Source organism: Crassostrea angulata, chromosome 6 (genome assembly GCF_025612915.1).
Source record: "Crassostrea angulata isolate pt1a10 chromosome 6, ASM2561291v2, whole genome shotgun sequence".
NCBI classification, from domain to species: domain Eukaryota; kingdom Metazoa; phylum Mollusca; class Bivalvia; order Ostreida; family Ostreidae; genus Magallana; species Magallana angulata.
Window position 1 is genome coordinate 18,092,501 of NC_069116.1, and position 20,007 is coordinate 18,112,507.

A 20,007-nucleotide genomic window follows, 5' to 3' on the forward strand; every position below is an offset into this window, starting at 1 on the left:
TGAAATGGGTTCAAGTTTTGAGCTCAAGACACCAAAAGACCGAGGAAATTGACTTAATTCCTTCTGATAATCATTCAAATAACCAGGAAGAAATTAAACAGTTCCAGAAGCTCGAAAGCGCGTAAATTCTCATTGTCCCATTTTTAAGGTGTTGAAAAGACTCGGAAAAATTTTGTCCAGTGAGTGATAAGAACTACTCCAATTACAACATCACTGCCAAATTTGACATCATTAGAATCCAGCAAATGAAGTGCAAACCCTACGGATGGGTTAAGAACCTGTGTCAATCATCCGTCATACAGGTGAATGATAGATGTGAAGAAGGATATGATCGGACAAACGGCAAATGATGAATTTCAGAGGAGAATCCTGCGATATTGGAATGACATATTACAAGCAGTCATATTTGGGCAATGAGACACTGATTGCGACTTTTTAAAATGGTAGATCAATAAATAGGTGGTTCTCATTCATCAGATCTATTTCAGGAGATGACTTTCTTGGTTCATAACTTGATTTCATATTGGGGGAGGAGGAAGCTATATAGGGGGTCAGCATGAATTTAATTTTATCTTTTATCTTCTCCGATTCACCCAGTAGCCATTTAAGGCTGTATGTAAAATCTACAGTTTAATATTGGCCACAGATTACATTCATATATCAGATGTTGATAGTGTTATACATATTAAAAAAATTAAAAAGCCACCATGGCTTATTTTCAGAAATTAGCATCCATCATAACGGCAATTTGTTGAGGGGGAGGGGTGTTAAATTCATATAAAATAATGCGTTGAAATCAAGTTCAGTGCTAAATATACCTGTGCTTCAGGTAACAGAGAAATTGATGTGCATCACTTGAAGAATTTCAAAATATTTTGGAAGGTGAACAAGGAGTGAGTGTGCCATTCCATAGACTGAGCCAGACAATCCCATTCTCTGTCAATTGTGGTCTACCACAATAAAACACAAAAAATGACACATGGCATGATCGTAAAAACGTAAAAGCCCTCGAAAAATAAGAAAACCAAAGTCTAAAACAGGTACTTTTATTATTTCCTGTGCTAAGAGAGCAACCTTCATGCATTCAGCTTAACAACAAGGAATGAAGTTTCCCTATGAGGAAGTATTTTATCCGTATTTTTGAAATAAGCGGGACAAAATTCACAGAATGGTTGGCATCTAAATTCTTATGTCCATTTCTTCCTTGCCTTTGTATTTTGGTATGTATGTTTGTATTTTGGTATGTATTAATGTTGATTTATATATGTTTTTGATTTGGGATTAATTTTTTGTGTGCTGATATTGAGATCTGAAATTAATCCTAATATATGTTGGAACTAAACTTGAGATTTGACCCTTTTTCCTCTCTTGTACAGGAAATTTTAACAATATGGCATACAGAATGATATTCAAATTCATAATTTGTGTGAAACTGGTACATTTGAAAAGCAACAGTACTAGAATTTTCTATGAATATATATTTTATTTTGGCTTATATATGAAGATTCATGGGCTTAACATTACTTTTCCATTGTTATGACATGAAGATCAATCACTGAAACAAAATGCAGTCCCTATAATTAGGTTTTGTTTGTTCCTCTGTTTACGCCAATTCATGGGGATTTATGGTAACACGAGATGATAAATTTCTTCAAGACAGAAGTTAACATATGACTTTAAGAGTAACCCTAGTCTTTTTTAGCTCACCTGAGCTGAAAGCTCAAGTGAGCTATTCTGATCACATTTTGTCTGTCGTCCGTCTGTCCGTCTGTCCGTCCGTCCGTCTGTCCGTCCGTCCGTCTGTCCGTAAACTTTTCACATTTTCAACATCTTCTCAAGAACTACTTGGCCAATTTCAACCAAACTTGGCACAAATCATCCTTAAGCAAAGGGGATTCAAAGTTGTGAAAATTAAGTGCCACACCCGTTTTCAAGGGGAGATAATTAGAAATTAATGAAAAATTTCGAGAAATTTTCAAAAATCTTCTTCTCAAGAACCAGAAAGCCAGGAAAGCTGAAACTTGTGTGGAAGCATCCTCAGGTAGTGTAGATTCAAAGTTGTGAAAATCATAACCCCTGGGGTTAGGTTGGGGCCACAATGGGGGGTCGAAGTTTTACATAGGAATATATAGAGTAAATCTTTAAAAATCTTCTTCTCAGTAACAAATCAGTCAGGAATGCTGAAACTTGTGTGGAAGCATCCTCAGGTAGTGTAGATTCAAAGTTGTGAAAATCATAACCCCTGGGGTTAGGTTGGGGCCACAATGGGGGGTCGAAGTTTTACATAGGAATATATAGAGTAAATCTTTAAAAATCTTCTTCTCAGAAACTAATCAGCCAGGAAAGCTGAAACTTGTGTGGAAGCATCCTCAGGTAGTGTAGATTCAAAGTTGTGAAAATCATAACCCCTGGTGTTAGGTTGGGGCCACAATGGGGGGTTGAAGTTTTACATAGGAATATATAGAGTAAATCTTTAAAAATCTTCTTCTCAGAAACTAATCAGCCAGGAAAGCTGAAACTTGTGTGGAAGTATCCTCAGGTAGTGTAGATTCAAAGTTGTGAAAATCATAACCCCTGAGGGTAGTGTGGGGCCACAATGGGGGGGTCGAAGTTTTACATAGGAATATATAGAGTAAATCTTTAAAAATCTTCTTCTCAGAAACTAATCAGCCAGGAAAGCTGAAACTTGTGTGGAAGCATCCTCAGGTAGAGTAGATTCAAAGTTGTGAAAATCATAACCCCTGGGGTTAGGTTGGGGCCACAATGGGGGGTCGAAGTTTTACATAGGAATATATAGAGTAAATCTTTAAAAATCTTCTTCTCAGTAACAAATCAGTCAGGAATGCTGAAACTTGTGTGGAAGCATCCTCAGGTAGTGTAGATTCAAAGTTGTGAAAATCATAACCCCTGGGGTTAGGTTGGGGCCACAATGGGGGGTCGAAGTTTTACATAGGAATATATAGAGTAAATCTTTAAAAATCTTCTTCTCAGAAACTAATCAGCCAGGAAAGCTGAAACTTGTGTGGAAGCATCCTCAGGTAGTGTAGATTCAAAGTTGTGAAAATCATAACCCCTGGGGTTAGGTTGGGGCCACAATGGGGGGGGGGTCAAAGTTTTACATAGGAATATATAGAGTAAATATTTTAAAATCTTCTTCTCAGTAACAAATCAGCCAGGAATGCTGAAACTTGTGTGGAAGCATCCTCAGGTAGTGTAGATTCAAAGTTGTGAAAATCATGATCCCTGGGGGTAGGGTGAGGCCACATTGGGGGGGGGGGTGTTAAAATTTTACATAGGAATATATAGAGTAAATCTTTAAAAATCTTCTTCTCAGAAACTAATCAGCCAGGAAAGCTGAAACTTGTGGGAAGTATCCTCAGGTAGTGTAGATTCAAAGTTGTGAAAATCATGACTCTTGGGGGTAGGGTGAGGCCACATGGGGGGGGGGGGGGGGGGTGTTAAAGTTTTACATAGGAATAAAGAGTAAATCTTTAAAAATCTTCTTCTCAGAAACTAATCAGCAAGATGATTCTTTTTAATTGTTAAGACTTTGGCTCCAGGACAATTCTTCGGCCTCACAAGAAGGTTCAGAGTTTGATGTAGCTAAATATCCCATACATAAACAATTGTAAAGGATCTTTTTGAGAACTGCAATACTCAACATGTGATATGACTATAAAATTGAAGCAGGCAGCTATTTTTTCATTAGAATCTTTTTGTATTACTGTTTTGGGTTATTGCCCTTGATTTATTGATTCTTGATTATTTTAATTAATGCATCCACTGTTAACCAATTAATGTGATGATTATTTTTATACAATAATAAATATTCAATGTATATAAGTTGTTCTGCATAAGTAGTTTTGGGTTAAGCTGGATTAGTTTGTTTATTTTTGATTTCCAATTTTTAGATACTATGAATTATTTTAGGCTGGCACATATATAGGGACAGTGTCTACTGCATTGCAAGGAGTGACTGTTTGGGGTTCAACTTGAACAGGTACGGAGAGATTGAGGGTGTTGACATCCCTGCTCTTTCTAGTCTTCGTGTTTTTCTAACCAACGATTCAGAATGTGCGGTCATTTCTGCCCTGTATCGCATTGATACAAGTGTGCGGTCATACCTGCTTGTATTGGTGGTGGTTGCGGCGGAGCACTAGTGTATGGTCATCCCTGCTGGTGTTCTGGCCTTTCTAGTGCAAGTGTGCGGCACTCCCTGCGTTAGGTTGAGCTGTTGGCGCAAGTGTGAGGTCATCCCTGCTTGCGTTATCTCTGCTTGCATTAACGTTGGTACCTGTTGAGTTGCGTAGGTGTGCGGTCATCCCTGCCTGCATAACGTTGAGTCCCTATATATGTGCAGGAGCGGTGATTCAAGTCTGCTCTTGTAAATATTTTCAGCAATCAGGGCTATCCGAGTTCCAAGGGGGAAAAATGGATTTTATTTATACAGGATCTACATGTATTAATGTACATTGTCCAGATTGTATTATGACTCCATTAAGCTGACTTTATCATACCTATTGTTCCTCAGGTGAGCGATGTGGCCCATGGGCCTCTTGTTATAATTCCTAAACAATGTCAAAAGTTGACAATGGTGGAGGGAGGTTATAAATGGTGCTTGGTGGAATCCTGATGGGGGTGATGGACTTGTCTTGTCAGAGCGCGAGCTGGCACGGAAAATACTGCATCTCTGTGTACACATCAAACATAGGTAAAAAATGTCAACTGCCAAAAGCATAGGAGTCGACCAAACTTGAGACCAACATGATAAAAGCTGGCCCTTGGGGAGAAATCTGTTGTCAGCTGTGGAATCGTGTGCTTTTTCAACTGTCAGGTGACCACACGGTCTTTCTCTGGTGCAGATGATTAATTCCTTCGATGTGGAGGTGGGTCTGCTTACACCTCTCTTAAGTTCAAGGGGTGGCATTTGTATTCTAACTTCAAAGATCTCTAAGGGATTTTTGATGTTGCTTCTTTTTGTTGATTGAAGCCATTTCTTTGATTGCAGCATATCTGTGTGTTAATAGTGCGAATTAAATACCCAGGTGAAGCTGGTATCAGGCCGTCATCCAAATGGAAATAAATTGTCAACAATAGAACACGGACCAATTTTTGATGGCAGGTTTTAAAAGTCTGTCAGGTGTAATGATAAGTTTTCCAGAGTGACTTCCCTTTTTTATGTTTTCGTTGACCACTATGTGTCTGGTGGGAAGTCCTCCCCAAAAGGCAAAGTACCTCTGTATTTGTTTACCTAAAGATGAGTAAATGATATGCAGGATATTCTGACGCTCAGGTATTTCTACCATGAGAGACTGTTACATACGACTTTTCGGCATCAGAACATTAACTGATCCACTCAGAAACCATGGCCCGGGGCAGTACAATCAATCCAATAGGTTAGGCACCAATTAGTCTTTGATGGTCACAGAGAAACTTTCACCTGAGTCTTCTAAGAATTAGCTCCAAGGCACATCATGTAATTTGGCATTAGTTTGGAGGGTGAATGCTTTGGCTGTTTGTGATGACACAGGAACTAAACTAATCAATTTCTGGGGCCTCACCTGAGTAGAATCACACTGGAGTCAGTTTGTGTGTGTTGACAGTCAGAGAAAGACGGGACTGTTTCAGCTTCACTTGTCATCAACGTACAACACTGTTCTTGTTTTCGGAAGTTATCAATACACATCCTGGACATTTTCATTAATTATTTCTAATTATGGTCAGTATTTAATTTTTAGATTTTAATTTTAAGTTTTTGGAATTTCAAAATATTTCTACATCTTTATATAGAATGTTTTTATGATTAATAATTTCAGGTGGTGGCATTTTCACTTTAGTAGGATTTTAGAGTTAAAAGTTCAAGATTTCATGTATGCATTTGGCATCACTGTGTAATAGTACCTTTTTGAGAAGTACCTGTCTTAGATTTCTAAACCTTCAGTTCAACATGAATGCCTCACTGCCTGACAAAAAAGGGATATATGATATGACACACCTATGTAGCCAGATTTAGTAACACTACAACTGAATTTGTATGCACATGAAATATTGTGAAAATGCTACTTTATCTGAAAATTTAATACATGACATTTCAAGTCCGGAAGAATATTCTTTAGAAGTAAAATTTTGTTCAGGAAGCTAAATTGATAGAAATTGCAGATTTCTACATAAACATTAATGGCCATCCTTGATTTTATGCTCTTTTTGGAAGTTCTAATCACTAACTGTAACATATAGATCAGGCAGATTCTAGATCCTGCTTGATTGTAATACTGCATTAAGAAATATAAGTGATCTTGCTTAATTGCGTCACATGATTGTACATTGGAGTCGTAAGTTGGTCATGACGAATTGACTATTGCTGATTGTCCAGGATCTAACTGATATAATGGATTCCCCCTCTCATGCTTTCAGATGTCATTGAGCTGAATCTAATCTCTTTGTGGTACAAATGTTACAACCACTATACATAATACTTCTGACTCTTTCCCCCCTTTATATTTAGCAACTTATCCAACTCTTTTTTGTCACAAGACTTCATTGTGTTATAATTTGGAACTGAAATACTTCAACTGCTCAAAGTCTTTCTGCATATATAATGTTATAAAAGGAGTTTGTTACCCCAGGATAATTGTTCTACTAGCATAAAAAAGAGAGGGAGAGAGAGATAAATTCTTTGAATCAAGTACCTTCTCAAATTTCACAATGTGTTTATCACACATGCCAAAAAGAAGTATCTTGAAATTTACAGTATGAAATTTTGTCAAGTCTGATCCGCTAGTCCTGAACATTTTTTGGTGTTGACGAGAAGGAAACACTTATGTTTCCATGGGTGCAGTTTCTATCCAATGAAAGTTGATGCTCTTAACAGGAAACCTTTGCAACCAGTTATAGAAGAATGTAAATTCTTCTTCCATACTTAGTACAAGTACTAAGCATGTGCTTTCTTTAGATCTGTAGGCTTTCAGATAACGGGTCCTTGTATACCAGACTTCTAATCCTTCCTGCTAAACAGCAGAGTTTTAGTTAGTCAGTGAAAGGAACTTTTGCATAACACTGGACAAAATAAGGATATGTCACTCAATGGTAAGATTATCCTCTTGAAATTTGTACATGAAATTCTTAATGGCAAATTTTGCAATTGTCTAAGTTGACAAGGATGAACATTTGGGATACATTTTTTTTTCTTGTTTTTATGAAGATTATGATGCGCTTGAAATCATGTACTTAATGGCAAATTTTGCAATTGTCCGAGTTAATAAAGAGGAAATTGGAGATTTTTTTTTTTCTTGTTTCAATTCAGTTTCAGATTGTGAATGAATATCTTGTAAATCTGATTGTTTGCGACTTGAATTTTTCAAAAAGAGGTGGAATTCAAGTGGTTTTTAGGAGGTTCTCTTCAAGTCCTTAAATCCTCTTGGCAGATTTTTGAACATCCTTGATTCTGCCATCTTGAAAAATAGTTTCAATCCTTCAAATTAGAACTCTTGTGACATGCATGGTTTTATTCAGATTACTTGGGCAGTATTTTTGGAATGGACTGTTAGGACCGGTTGGATTTAAGATTTGATAATGACGACAGTTTTCTGTACCTTTATATACCTGCTACAGGTGGAAATGATTGATAAAATATTGATACCTTGAACTTCATTATAAAGAGATTAGAGAGACTGTGGGATGAAATTCAGATCTCAAGTAGATAAAATCAGGCACCAGTGCAAACATGTACTTTGTATACGATGATACTATGAAAGTATCAAACCGTTGGGAGATAATAAGTCTCTGATGTGCTGTTTAATAGCGGTGTGTGAGTTGACTGTTCCGATACTTGGAACGGTGAGTCGTCCTCCTCTTGTCGTCGTATAGTAGTGTTCGCCGACTGCAGTGTCACAGACAACAGGTTGTTGATTCAGCATCGTACATAATCCAACCCCTCTCAAGTGTTACACGGCAGTTTGCGGGCGTCTGTGACAGGGCCCTGCAGGATCAGTTGGATTTGGTTGGGTCACCGGATTGGAAGGTCCTTCGCCTACCTTGAAAACAATTCACATCCTTTTTACCACACTGAGTTTATTGAAAGCATTCATGTGCAAATGATGGACTGTTCTTTTCTTACTTTGGGGGAATAATTGCTTTTAACAAAATGGTAGGTGTTTTTTTTTGTTATTTTGTTTTGTGTGTGTGGTTTTTTTGTTATTTTTTAAAGATTTTAGAGCTTGTCAGGATTGTTAAAAGAGCAGAATAATTTAAGAGAACTTTAGAAAAATAATTATCATGGGAAGATATAAGAATTTTTTAAATTAAAAACAAAGGTAAAATTAATATGTATCTGGCATCTTAAATGGAAAAGCCATTTTTTCCCCTTTCTTGATACTGGGAGTATTCCGTTTTACCAGGAAATCTATGTTTATGATATCTTGTTACACATAGCTGGAAGACACATTTTAGAATGTTGAAAAGTACTTCAAAGATGTTAAGACCATATATATCCATTAACTTTCCTTTTTTCTAAAAGTTATTTTCATCTTTTATTTTAAAAAGAAATGCCATTATGTCATAACGAGAAGACTAAAGCCCCGAAGAATAAGTCTTTATTTCATTTTCACTTTTTTCTACGGGATAAGATTGGATGGTTCTTCCTTTATCCATTTACGACGCAGTTATCTGTAGGTATCGGGTTTCTATGACAAAAACTTCCTTTTTGGAATACTTACCTGTTGTTTTGTTTGTATGGAATCCAATGCTACTAACTTATTAAATTTACTGTGATCTCTGAGGTTATATCAACTGTAAAAACGGAGTTCTTTTGGATAGTTCAGGAAGCAATAACTTTTTTTTCCCATTGCTATCAAATATATGTATAAATATGTAAGGAAGGTATAAAATTCAAAGAAGTTGACACAAGTTTTAGTAGACTGATAATTACAATATACCACACCTGCAAGTTGTATTTGTCATTAATTAACAGAGGTATTGATTGAAACAAAACATTTGCTCTTTATTTTATTTTGTTTTTATTTCCAATTACGAGAAAAGAAAAACAAGATTTATTGCTTTCCCTCTCTGAGAAGTACGTGTTTTTCTACAGTTGGAAGTTGACAAATTAGTAAACTGTTAATTTTTGTAATCTGGAAACAAAGAACAATGTCTTCTGAGGGACAGGATGTAGGTAGGGGAAGTTGGACTGGCTACAAAAAAAAGATGAACAGATAACTATAGGAAACAGCAGGGACCCTCTGTCGTCAACCGCCAAATCTTAATCCATCTCTGAATACATTTGCATGTTAATAAATAACACTTTAATTAAGTGATATTACTAAACTTACCTGGAATTGCCCAGAAAGATGAAAGTAAAAAATAGTTTATTTCCCAATAGTTTTTAGATGCATGAGATAGTAGTTAAATTTAAATAATGCCATATTAGTATGTATAGCAGTTGAATTCTAACCTACCTGAAAATGCCCACATTAAAGAATTGCAACATTTGAATTTTAAAAACAATAAAAATACCAATTTCTAAATAAAATGAGAAAGTACTAAGCATTATTACATGACTTTCCTATTACATGAATGTTGCTTTAATCAAACAATATACTGTACTTGTACTGTACTTAAATCTGTTTAGATAGAATAATAAGATTTTATTGTAGGGTAAACAATAATGTGGTCACTTGAAACTTTGGTGAATAATCATGATGATGCAATTAGATAATTTTATTATAGGATATAGAACGAGATTTAGAAAAAATAAAAACGGTAATGATATCATTATTCAACCAGTTTTTCTACTCTGGTTAATGAATACTTGAAAGTACAAAAGTGATTTCAAAAGCGATAAGTGGAGATGGTCCTTCAAAATTGTCATGTCTATTTTCAGGATTACACAAGCGCAACAGGACCTCTTGAATCATGTTGGACAAGGGCCGTAAGTCTGGCGAAAAGGTCACCACTGATGACAGAAAACTAAAGGCTTGTGGGAGGAACCGATTCTGTAAACAGTGCAAGTTCACCTGTACCGACCCCAAGGACTTTCTCACCCACCAAAAATACGCACATTCCCAGGAAAAAGATCCTGATATACTTAACTCCATAAGTAAGAGGCGAAAAAGTTCTAGCAGCAACCATTGTACTAGTCAGGGCTCACTCGTGAAAAAAACTGTGACCCGATCAAGTGTATCTCATGACAGTGACGAGAAGCTTAACTTTGTTAATGGTAGAAAGTCAGACTCAAATACATTCCAACCCACAGAAGACACACTAACACTTGTAAACAGTGAAGTTAATAATTCTTCATCAGAAGACGAGGCAGTAGACTCTATGAACAAAGAAAATCAGTTAGTTGACAACAATAAAAGAAACTCATTTGATGACTTTGAGAAAATAGATAAAGAGAATATGGACTCTGCAGAAATGGAGCATGCCAGTAACTTTGGCAGCGAGCATGAGGAACAAGATGAAGAAGGGAAGCTGATCATCGCTGAAGATGACCATCTGTCCAGTAAAACACCCACACGCAGTGGAAATATTCAGAATCGCACTTACGTCTGCAACCAGTGTGAATTCAGCTCAACAAGTGCAAAAACATTCCTTCATCATCAGAAAGATGAACACCAGCCAGACATAATCATTTATGAGTGTGACATTTGTGAATATGCAACAAAATACAAACAGAAGTTACCTCGCCACCGAAAACTTCACTTCACTGGCAAAGAAAACAGCAGTTTGCTAGGTGGCTATGACTTGGAAAGTAGCTTGAATGAGAGCAAAGACAGAAGTGGAAGCTTTAATGAATCAATGAAAATGGACGAAAACAATCCAAATTTTGTCCGCAATGTTGTCGATGATGATGAAGATGATGATGAGGAAGAGGAGGAAGAAGAAACTCTACCTCAGAGCGAAGCCCCAGAGATTGTTAGCATGCCTGATGGTACACCTCATGTTGAAAAGAAAAAACGCAAAACCAGACAGGAAGTGGACCCTGGGAAATACTTCGAAGTTCAGGATGACACTGGAATCAAATATGCTTGCTCCAAATGTGGAAATGTTTACAAATGGAGAAAATCACTGAACAAACATTGGAAAGAAAAACATTTTGGTGACATTCCAGATTCCAGTGTTCCTCCACCAGGACTTGCCAAACTCAATAGCCTGAATCATGTGCAATATACCTATAGATTCCCTACTCCTAAGGGAATGGACCGCATGTCACCCTCATCATCCCAGAGAGGAGAAAGATCAAGGTCGGAAACTCCGGTCAGTATGGTGGAACGCTACCAACCTGGAGCAGAACTCCTTGAAAATAGCAACATGTCATCTGTTGTCATGCCCCGCTTCATTGGACCATTCATTACCGACTCGCTAGCAGGAGATGACCACTCTCAAAGCAAAAGAAAATCTGAGGCACTCTTTCCAAGGATGATGGATTCTAGTCGTGAACAACCTATAGACTTTTCCGTCAAAAAGGAAAATGAATACAGTCCTTACCTGAAAGGCTCTAGATCGTCTCCTTCCTTCAACAATGACCAAGCTTGGTCTGAACAAACCTCCAGTCTGGATCTCAGTGGGAACAAGAAGGAAGAAAGTCCTATACTTCAGTGCAATAGATGTTCCTTTGTAGCTAAAACTTTAGTTGACTACAGTTCTCATATGACTTTACATTTGAACAAACGGGCTTTCAAGTGTGCAGAATGTCAAGAACATTTCAATAATGTAGAAGATTTGAACAAACACTTTGGAGAAAACCACTCAGAAAAAATCCATGAGCACAAGGAGGCTATCCAGAAGATCCCCCATGGATTGCAGCAAACATATCACCTCCTGAAAATGCCTCTCAATGCCATTGGTTCTATTGCTGTGTCTGAAGCCTCTACCTCGGGACCTAGTGAACCCAAGTACCTGAAATGCAGCATGTGTTCCTTTGTTGCAAAGTGGCCGGCTGAACTCCAGAAGCATGCAGTCTCCCACTCTGAAGAGCGACCGTTTGTCTGTATGGTCTGCGGATCCACCTACAAATGGAAGTGGGACTTGGTCAAACACTTTGAAAAAAGCCATAACTCCCTAACCAACCCATACAAACGCAGAGAGCAAGGGTCCCCAGCTCCTTTGAACATGAAACCTGAACAGAGTTCTGGCATGAAATCCCCACCAGTTCTGTCCCCAGTGCCAGGTTTCCATGGGGACCGGCCCATGTATCCAATGACCAGTACGGCGGCAGCTCTTATAGACACAGACACATTCCATAAAAGAAGTTTAGACAGCATGTCCTATGAAGAGCCCTTCCGTAAAAAGAGACGCCTCTCTGACACAGACATGCCGAATCTGATGGACCAATCGCAGAGTGACTCCCAGGAATACATCACAGCAGGGTCTCTCGGCTATGAACAAGATGATTCTAGAGCCAATGAATCGGCAAGTAATGACTCCCAAAACAGCTTCAGAATGTCTGGTGCATCTGCTCTACGTGACATGGAAAACCTCATTCCTCCAGAGGATGAGAAAGGAAACGATCCCAATGAAATGTTTGGTACCTGTGCCATCAATCCTCAGACTCAGATGGCCGTCATCAATGCAGTCAAAAAGCGAATGGATAACGGGAAACCAGGCAGTGTCTCCTCCAAGTCCAGAACAAATGACAAAGACAAAAACTCTGACATACTTTTGCCATACAAATGTCAGATATGCGAGTACAGAGCTAGATGGCCATCTGAAATCACCCAGCATATGAAGAACCACTCTGATGAGAAGCCTTATCACTGCCCAAGATGTAGCTACAAGAGCAAGTGGAAGTGGGATGTAGTTAAACATTTGAAGCGCTGTGGAGGAGGTACCATTAGAGACGTCATTGACACCAATAAGATCAAGAAGCACTCAGCTCCACCCAATGTGACAGTCATGCCACAGGGTTCATTCCAGAGGCCGGGCCTGACTTCACAGGCCAACTCTTCTCAGAGGAATGCTGAAAGTCGCTTTTCCATCTCCTCAGTTGCCGAGGCTCTTGCAAGCAACAACAGTGCAATCATGTCTATGGCCGATATGAACAAGGCTAATTATGAAGACTATGAAAAAATTATGAGTCTATCCAGTAGCCAGCAACCAATATTTAAAAGCATCATCAACCAGGGGGTTTACCATTGCTTTGAGTGTCCATTTGTTGCTCAAAGTCCAGCCGAATTAAAGCGCCATGCAGTTCTCCACTCAGAAAACAAACCCTTCAGCTGTACCATCTGTGGCTATAGCTCTCGATGGAAGTGCGACCTCAAGAAACATATTCGAACCTACGGGCATTATGACCAGTCTTTGTATTCCAAGTCTTCTCAACAAAGCCCATCAGACAAATTCCAGTACCAGATAGCGCAGAGAGACATCTACCAAGATGACCAAGACTCGGAGGATCGAACCCTGTACAAATGCAATAAATGTGTATATTCTACCTTTAAGAAATACTCATTTGAAATTCATATGAAAATCCATGGAGACATAAAAAAAGAAGATGGTTCTTCGGGTAAATACAACTGTAAACAATGCGACTTCCAGGGGGCTGACTTGATTTCCCTACTTCAGCATAAGAAGACTCATACTGGAAAACCTACATCCAACATTTCAGCCATGGAACAATCTAATGAACAGGTGTCCAACAGAACCTTGCAGAAGCACAGAAGGAAACCTGTTCAGCAGTTCCGTTGTCCAAAATGCCCCTACACCTGCTTCAAGCGCTCTGGCCTAACCATGCATGAAGCCATGCATCAACCTCGCGGGGAGGATGCCCTGAAATGTTACTACTGTGACTACAACGTTTTCAGCAAAGGGCTTCTTGTACAGCACATGAGGCTTCATCCCGAATTTGATCCAAATGAATGCAGTGAATTTGCTGAAATTTTAGAAAATAACGACTTTGACAATATGGACACGGAAGAAGACGAGTATCTACGAAACATGAATGATGAAGATCTGGATGACTATAGCATGATGGATGAGGACTCGCGCCAAAGTCCTAATGACCTGAACAGCTCAGGGTCAAGCTTCAAAGCAAAAGAAAGTGGAGCATTAGACCTCTCCAGTTCCAGCTTTACTTCCATTGCTAACGATTCTAAGAAAGCTAGCATGTTTGAACAACCAGATAGTCCAGCTTCTCAAATGCAGTTCCCTTGTGAGTGGTGTTCATCAAGGTTCCCAAACCTAACCACCCTTTATCATCACGCAAGCACACGGCATCCAATGGAACTACGCCTTCAAGAATTGGGAGAGTCACCAAGCATGGCCCTGCCCACAAGAATGAATGATCCATATTTAGAGCGCCAGAAACGTCTACAACAAAAACAAGAGCTTCAAAACCAAGAATTGGAGCAACACAAGATGCAGCTAGAGCAACACTTCCAGACACCCATGATGAAAAATGCAATGAATCAGTCCAGATACCGGCCTATTGAGCCCAAACTTCCATTTTCACTCTCAGAGAACACATCACCAAATCCAGTATACAGTTCTCCTTCAACTAGCAGTCCAAGCACCAGCACCTTCTCTAAAATTTCACAAGATGCAAACAATAACAAGTCAGGCATTCCAATTTCACAGTCCTCCACTCTGGTTGCTCAGGCTTTGCTTGCAAAGGCCAAGAAATCGACTAGTCCAAACAAGAGAGGAAGATCATTCCAGTGCACCAAGTGTTCCTTCACCGCTCCAAATGCAGTCACCTACCTACGACACATTGAGAGACATGGCAGCAACTGCAGACACACCTGTCGTTTCTGTGACTACAGCATTGATCGTCTCAACCTCCTCTATCAGCACATGAAAGGCACCCATGGAGATCTCTGGAGGGGAACTCCTGAGGAAAAAATCAACCTGACATCTAGCTCTGGGGGTAAAGGCTATTCCGATGAAATGAGATCAACTGACATGAACTCTGACAGCATGAACAACAGCCTGGATGGTTCCTTTACAGGCTCATCTACTGAGAGCTCTGAGATCAGCGACGAAGCTTTCAACTTCTCCATGAATGAAATCAGAGTCTACCATACAATGGCTGCCAAAGGACAAAACCCAGTTCTGACAGTTAAAGAAGAAACCACTTGGTATGGTATACCTATTCAAGTCTGCTCCATCAATGGAAGGAAGAGCTACAAATGTCCTAAATGCATGTATGTTAACAGCAATCCCAGTAACACTGTTAATCATGTCAAGTTTCACGGAAGCAACAAAAGGCTTTCCTGTGATAAATGCGACATTGGTGTGGACAATATGCGACAGCTAGAAATCCATTACGAATGTCTCCACCCAAAGAACCCAATCTTCATTGAGCGCTCACCAAGCAGGATTCCATTTGTAAGTGAAGCCAACAACTCAGTGGAGGAGAACAACAACTTCCTCACCTGGAGCAAACTCAGTCAGAAAACCTCCAACCTGATCCTGCCAACCTGCACCAAATGTCCTTACAAATGCAGAACAGTGGAGATGCTTCAGTACCACTTGACTCTTCATAACCTGAGCCGAGAGTTCAAGTGCAACTACTGTGAATTCAGTGTTGACTCGCAGAACCTGTTGCTAAAGCACTTGGGTGTTCACAGAGAGCCTTATGAACCAGACCTGAGTAAGAATGAGGAGGAGGAAATCAAGGCAGCTAACCTTGGACCAACTAGTCAGAACCAATTTCTGAGCAAGATTGATTTAATGCCCAGCAGCTCCCAAAAGGAGATAAAGGAGATTGAAAATAAACTCACACCACAGACCCTCAAGACTGTGCTGAATAATCTGAAAAACAGCACTGGGAGACTGAGATACAGATGTGCTAGGTGTCCATACTTCTCTTTCTGCAAGAACAATATCAGTAAGCACCATAAACAACACATCATTAAAAGCAAATTCAAATGTCAGTACTGTGACTACAGTGCAACTAGAAACTTCTTGAGGCTGCAGCACATGAAGTTCCATGATAACAGTGACCTTTCTGATGCTAAATCTGCTGACTACCAAGACATCATCTTGGATCCTTATGATGAAGACGGTCTGAAAGTACTAAGCAGCATCCAGACACCTGAGTCAACCACATCCACAAACAGCGAAGACAATATCAAGGACTTCTCTGATGAAAACAATGAATATACAGAGGAAACGGATGCAATGATGGAAGGAGGAGAGGACTTTGATGAAGAAGAAATGGCTGCTCTAGAGCAGGCTGAATTTGAAGGTCTTGAGGAAAAGAAGACCTCTGATGTTGAGATGGAGATACAAGACTCAGATGACAGCTTGTCCGAGATGGATCCTTCAGCCCTTCAGCAGCAGATGTCCATGAATTTGTCTGGGTCCATGGCAAGTGAGGAAAAGATTCGGTACACCTGCTCTCAGTGCCCTTACAAATGCAATGCTCTCAGGAGCTTTAAATGCCACATCCATATGCATGGCTTGAATAAGAAGTATATCTGTGACTACTGCAACTGGAGTGCTGATCGACTTAACCTTCTGTATCAGCATCGCAAAGTTCACCTCAAGGAGCCCAACTTCAACCCATCTCCTGAAGACATTGTCTTCCTAAACCGAAACTTTGCTCTGGAAAATGATGTCAAAAGTTTGATGTCCCCTGAAGACATATCCATCGACAAGCAGAAAAAGAACTCCAGCCCTGTAGATGAGAGAGCATTACAGAGAATGTCTGACCGCCAGTTTGCTGGAAAGAAGATATACGGCTGCAAGCTATGTCCTTTCTCTTGTAACAACAAAAACAGCTTTGCTTACCACAAGAATCTTCACAAGATTGATGCCAGATACACCTGTAACCAGTGTTCCTACAGCATTGACCGCTGGAATCTTCTGGCCCAGCACATGAAACTGCATAAAATAAGCAACATGCAAAGCCAGGACAGGAGCAATACAGATGAGATGAATGCTTCCAGTCCTGAAGTCGAGCCTCAGTTATACTTCAATGCTGGAGACAGCCTCAATGGCAGCGAGGTGGAAAGTGAAGAAGAGAAGGCTCAAGACTGGAAGTGCAGCAGATGCCCTTACAGTGCCACCTCACCAGAGAAGCTGAAGGAGCACTCCCAGCAGCATCACAAACACAGCAAACACAGTTGTCCATACTGTGACTTCAGCGACTCGGAGGAAGGCAACATGCTCGAGCATGTGCAGCTTCACTTCCCCAGCACCAAGCTCGACACCGAGGCTGTCCAGGCCATGTTGGCCAAACAGGGGGGCAAGCTACCTCACTCCCCCGAAGTTCCAGTGGTCAAGTCCTTCAGGAGGGACACAAAGAAGTCTGAGTCTGACTCTGTGGAGAGAGAACCGTCCAACGAGGCCCCGAAATCCAGGACCAAGGTCTACGTTTGTCCGTACTGTGAACGTGAATTTGACAATAAAGATCTCATGCTTAAGCATGAGAGACAGCATCTAATTGGGTCCAAGTATTAACAATGTACGTTGATAGAAAATTGTGTTTATCAAGAAAGATTAACTTGCCTTAATATTGAGAGGTGCTTTACAATTGTGCAATTAATCATACTCATATTGGAGTGCTTTTTTATCAGGGGTTTATTAGATTTTCTTAACAAATAGGATGGTGTATAAATCCTTTTTTTCCAATTTATTTATTGTATTCAACAAAAATGATGATCACTTACTTATTATGCAATTATCGATGTATAGCAACTTGGATCAAGTGGTCTATTATCATCAAGTACTTGTGAGTACGTGTTTCATGAGATGTGTTTCTCGATCAGGAAGTTTTATATATATATATATTGTGCTAGAGGTAGTTGTGTAACATTTACGTTGCCACAGGTTCAAAATTAAGACCCAGTCTTTCACGATTGTGTTCAGATAAAACGTGTGTTAAGACTAGTGACATAGTGTCACTTGGTATTTTTATGATACGATGCTCTGGTCCAAGTGTTTTTGACTTTTATGTTAAAAATGTGTGTGCCTTTATTATTAATTCATGTCAAAAGTGCAATGTTTATGTTTTTCAAGTTTGTGGCCTAATACAGCCTCTTAGGAAATCCCAAAAGTATGAGAAAACCACGGCATCAAAGTGTTTGCCATTTTTTTCATGAAATATTTGTACATACTGTTTAATTTGATATTTGTATTCACTATATATTAAATTTCGTTTTCTGCAGACAGCAGATTATTTTTTGTGTACATCCAATTTTTTTTAAAACTACATTCCAATACAGCAAATATGCGCAGTTTTGTGAAATAATCATGTGATTATGTCTGGGTGTTTTTGTGTTTTTCTAAATATATATATCATTGATAATAGTACTATTTATGCAGGTATTATAATATATGATTGTTCCAAATACACAGCTGACGTCACGTTTGAGTGTTTACGGAGACTCGAAGACGACCAAAGGTTTCTTTGATGTTTCTGGAATTGTCTTCAACATTAATGTCCAAATTCATCACTATGCAAATTTCTACGATTTAATGAGAATTTTGGTGTCTTCCATGTCGCAATCAATCTAGACATCTTTGTTATTCAAATGATAATTTTTTTTTTCATTTTTTGGTGGAATTGTGTCTTTTTTTGTCTTCCAAGAATATTGTGGTTCAAGGGGAACAACTCTATTTTATTACCAATTTTACATACAAATGTGCCTTATATTATCAATGGTTTAAGTCCAGTTGTCATAGAAACATTTTATTCTTGTGTTTCTCCAGATGGTAGAAATTGGCTTTCTGCTAGATTGCCACTCATTTTCACAATGGCTTCCAAGTGTACATTCTTGTTGCTTTTTTGTTTCATTTTTTTTTAACCTGTATCTTAGACTCCCAAGTTTTGTTATTTTTTTTTTTTTTTGTGTACAGAAATACTGGGTTTATTACGATACGGAAATACGTGGAAAGAGACAAGTGACATGAAGACAAAATCTCCGTTTCATTATCATACATGCATTTATAAATTAAATAATGTCCAACGACATGCTAATTTCAGTGACAAGAGTTTGACAGTAATGATGAGGTCGATAAGGCGCAGTCAATTTGAGTTAATTACTGAATTCTCCGGTCTTTGTCTCTTTCTGCGTCGTCCCAGTATGTGATGACCCTAACTTCTGTACGACTGGTCACTGATTCCTGGTGCTATATTCAGTGTACGGATGTATTCATACTCCCTGCATTTTTACAAACCTATTACAACAAAATTTTATCCAAGTTTGTCCCGTTCATATTTTAGTTTATATCATAGTTAATCATGTCAAATCATGTTTATTCCAATGATTTCTTTTGTTTTGTCAGTTCAATGAAATCATCAACTCAAGAATGCAAATTAGAACAAATCTATGCTAAAGAATATAACAAACCTTTTTTTTTTTTAAACAAAATATCCATAATAGTTGCATGCTATGTAGGCTATATCACTACATTTTAGTTATTGACTATTTTAGAATTTTTTTTCTAATATTAAAGAATAAACTTAATTTAAAATATAACCATGTGTTGGGGTTGTTTTTGTTGCTTGTTTAGCTTAGGATCTCATGTAAACGTACATGTCACGACAAAAGGGAGAAATCCAGAAGTGTGTGAAATGGATATTAATATAGTAAACCATGCAATCTTTCCAGATCATTTATCAACAATTATCAATATAGTCTCTTATTATGTGTTCTTAAAGTAGATCCAGTGTTCTGTGACGTCACACTTTTTTGTAAAACTTTGAATTCTTTAAAAATTGTGCAAGATAGTTTTATTTATTTTATGTGAATATAATCACATGGATGTAATTAGAATTATTGGTAGGTTAAAGATATTTTTGCACTTAATTTTATACTAAATTTCCAAATCTTTATATATTTTATCTATGCAAAGGGGAAATAACTCTTTTTCTGACTTTTCTCTCAGTTGTATGTCTAAATACTATAGTTTTTCTTATTCCAACGATTAATTTTAACATATTTTTGTAATTTTAGTTTTGACATTAAAATTAAACAAGAAAAACAAATTTCTGCCTACAAGATTTTACTTTTAACAGAAAAAAAATACATTTTTCTAATGCTAAAATATGCTTTAGTTTATGTT

General features: G+C 38.4%; 1 protein-coding gene across 8 annotated transcripts in view; it reads left to right on the forward strand.

The window, feature by feature from the left end:
* The window catches only part of LOC128187931 (uncharacterized), a 45,624-nt gene extending 26,321 nt beyond the window's left edge, over window positions 1–19,303 (forward strand). For 4 of the 8 annotated variants that reach the window (XM_052858620.1, XM_052858619.1, XM_052858617.1 and 1 more), the window contains one exon: window positions 9,878–19,303. In XM_052858620.1, coding sequence (XP_052714580.1) covers window positions 9,910–17,400 — 7,491 coding nt within the window. In that variant the 5' untranslated portion in view covers window positions 9,878–9,909 and the 3' untranslated portion in view covers window positions 17,401–19,303. Of the gene's footprint in view, window positions 1–1,068; window positions 1,221–4,564; window positions 5,720–5,817; window positions 7,087–7,143; window positions 8,147–9,877 lie in introns of those variants that run through there. The other 4 variants (XM_052858622.1, XM_052858618.1, XM_052858621.1 and 1 more) reach the window with 4 other exon arrangements.
* Window positions 19,304–20,007: the final 704 nt, after the last annotated feature.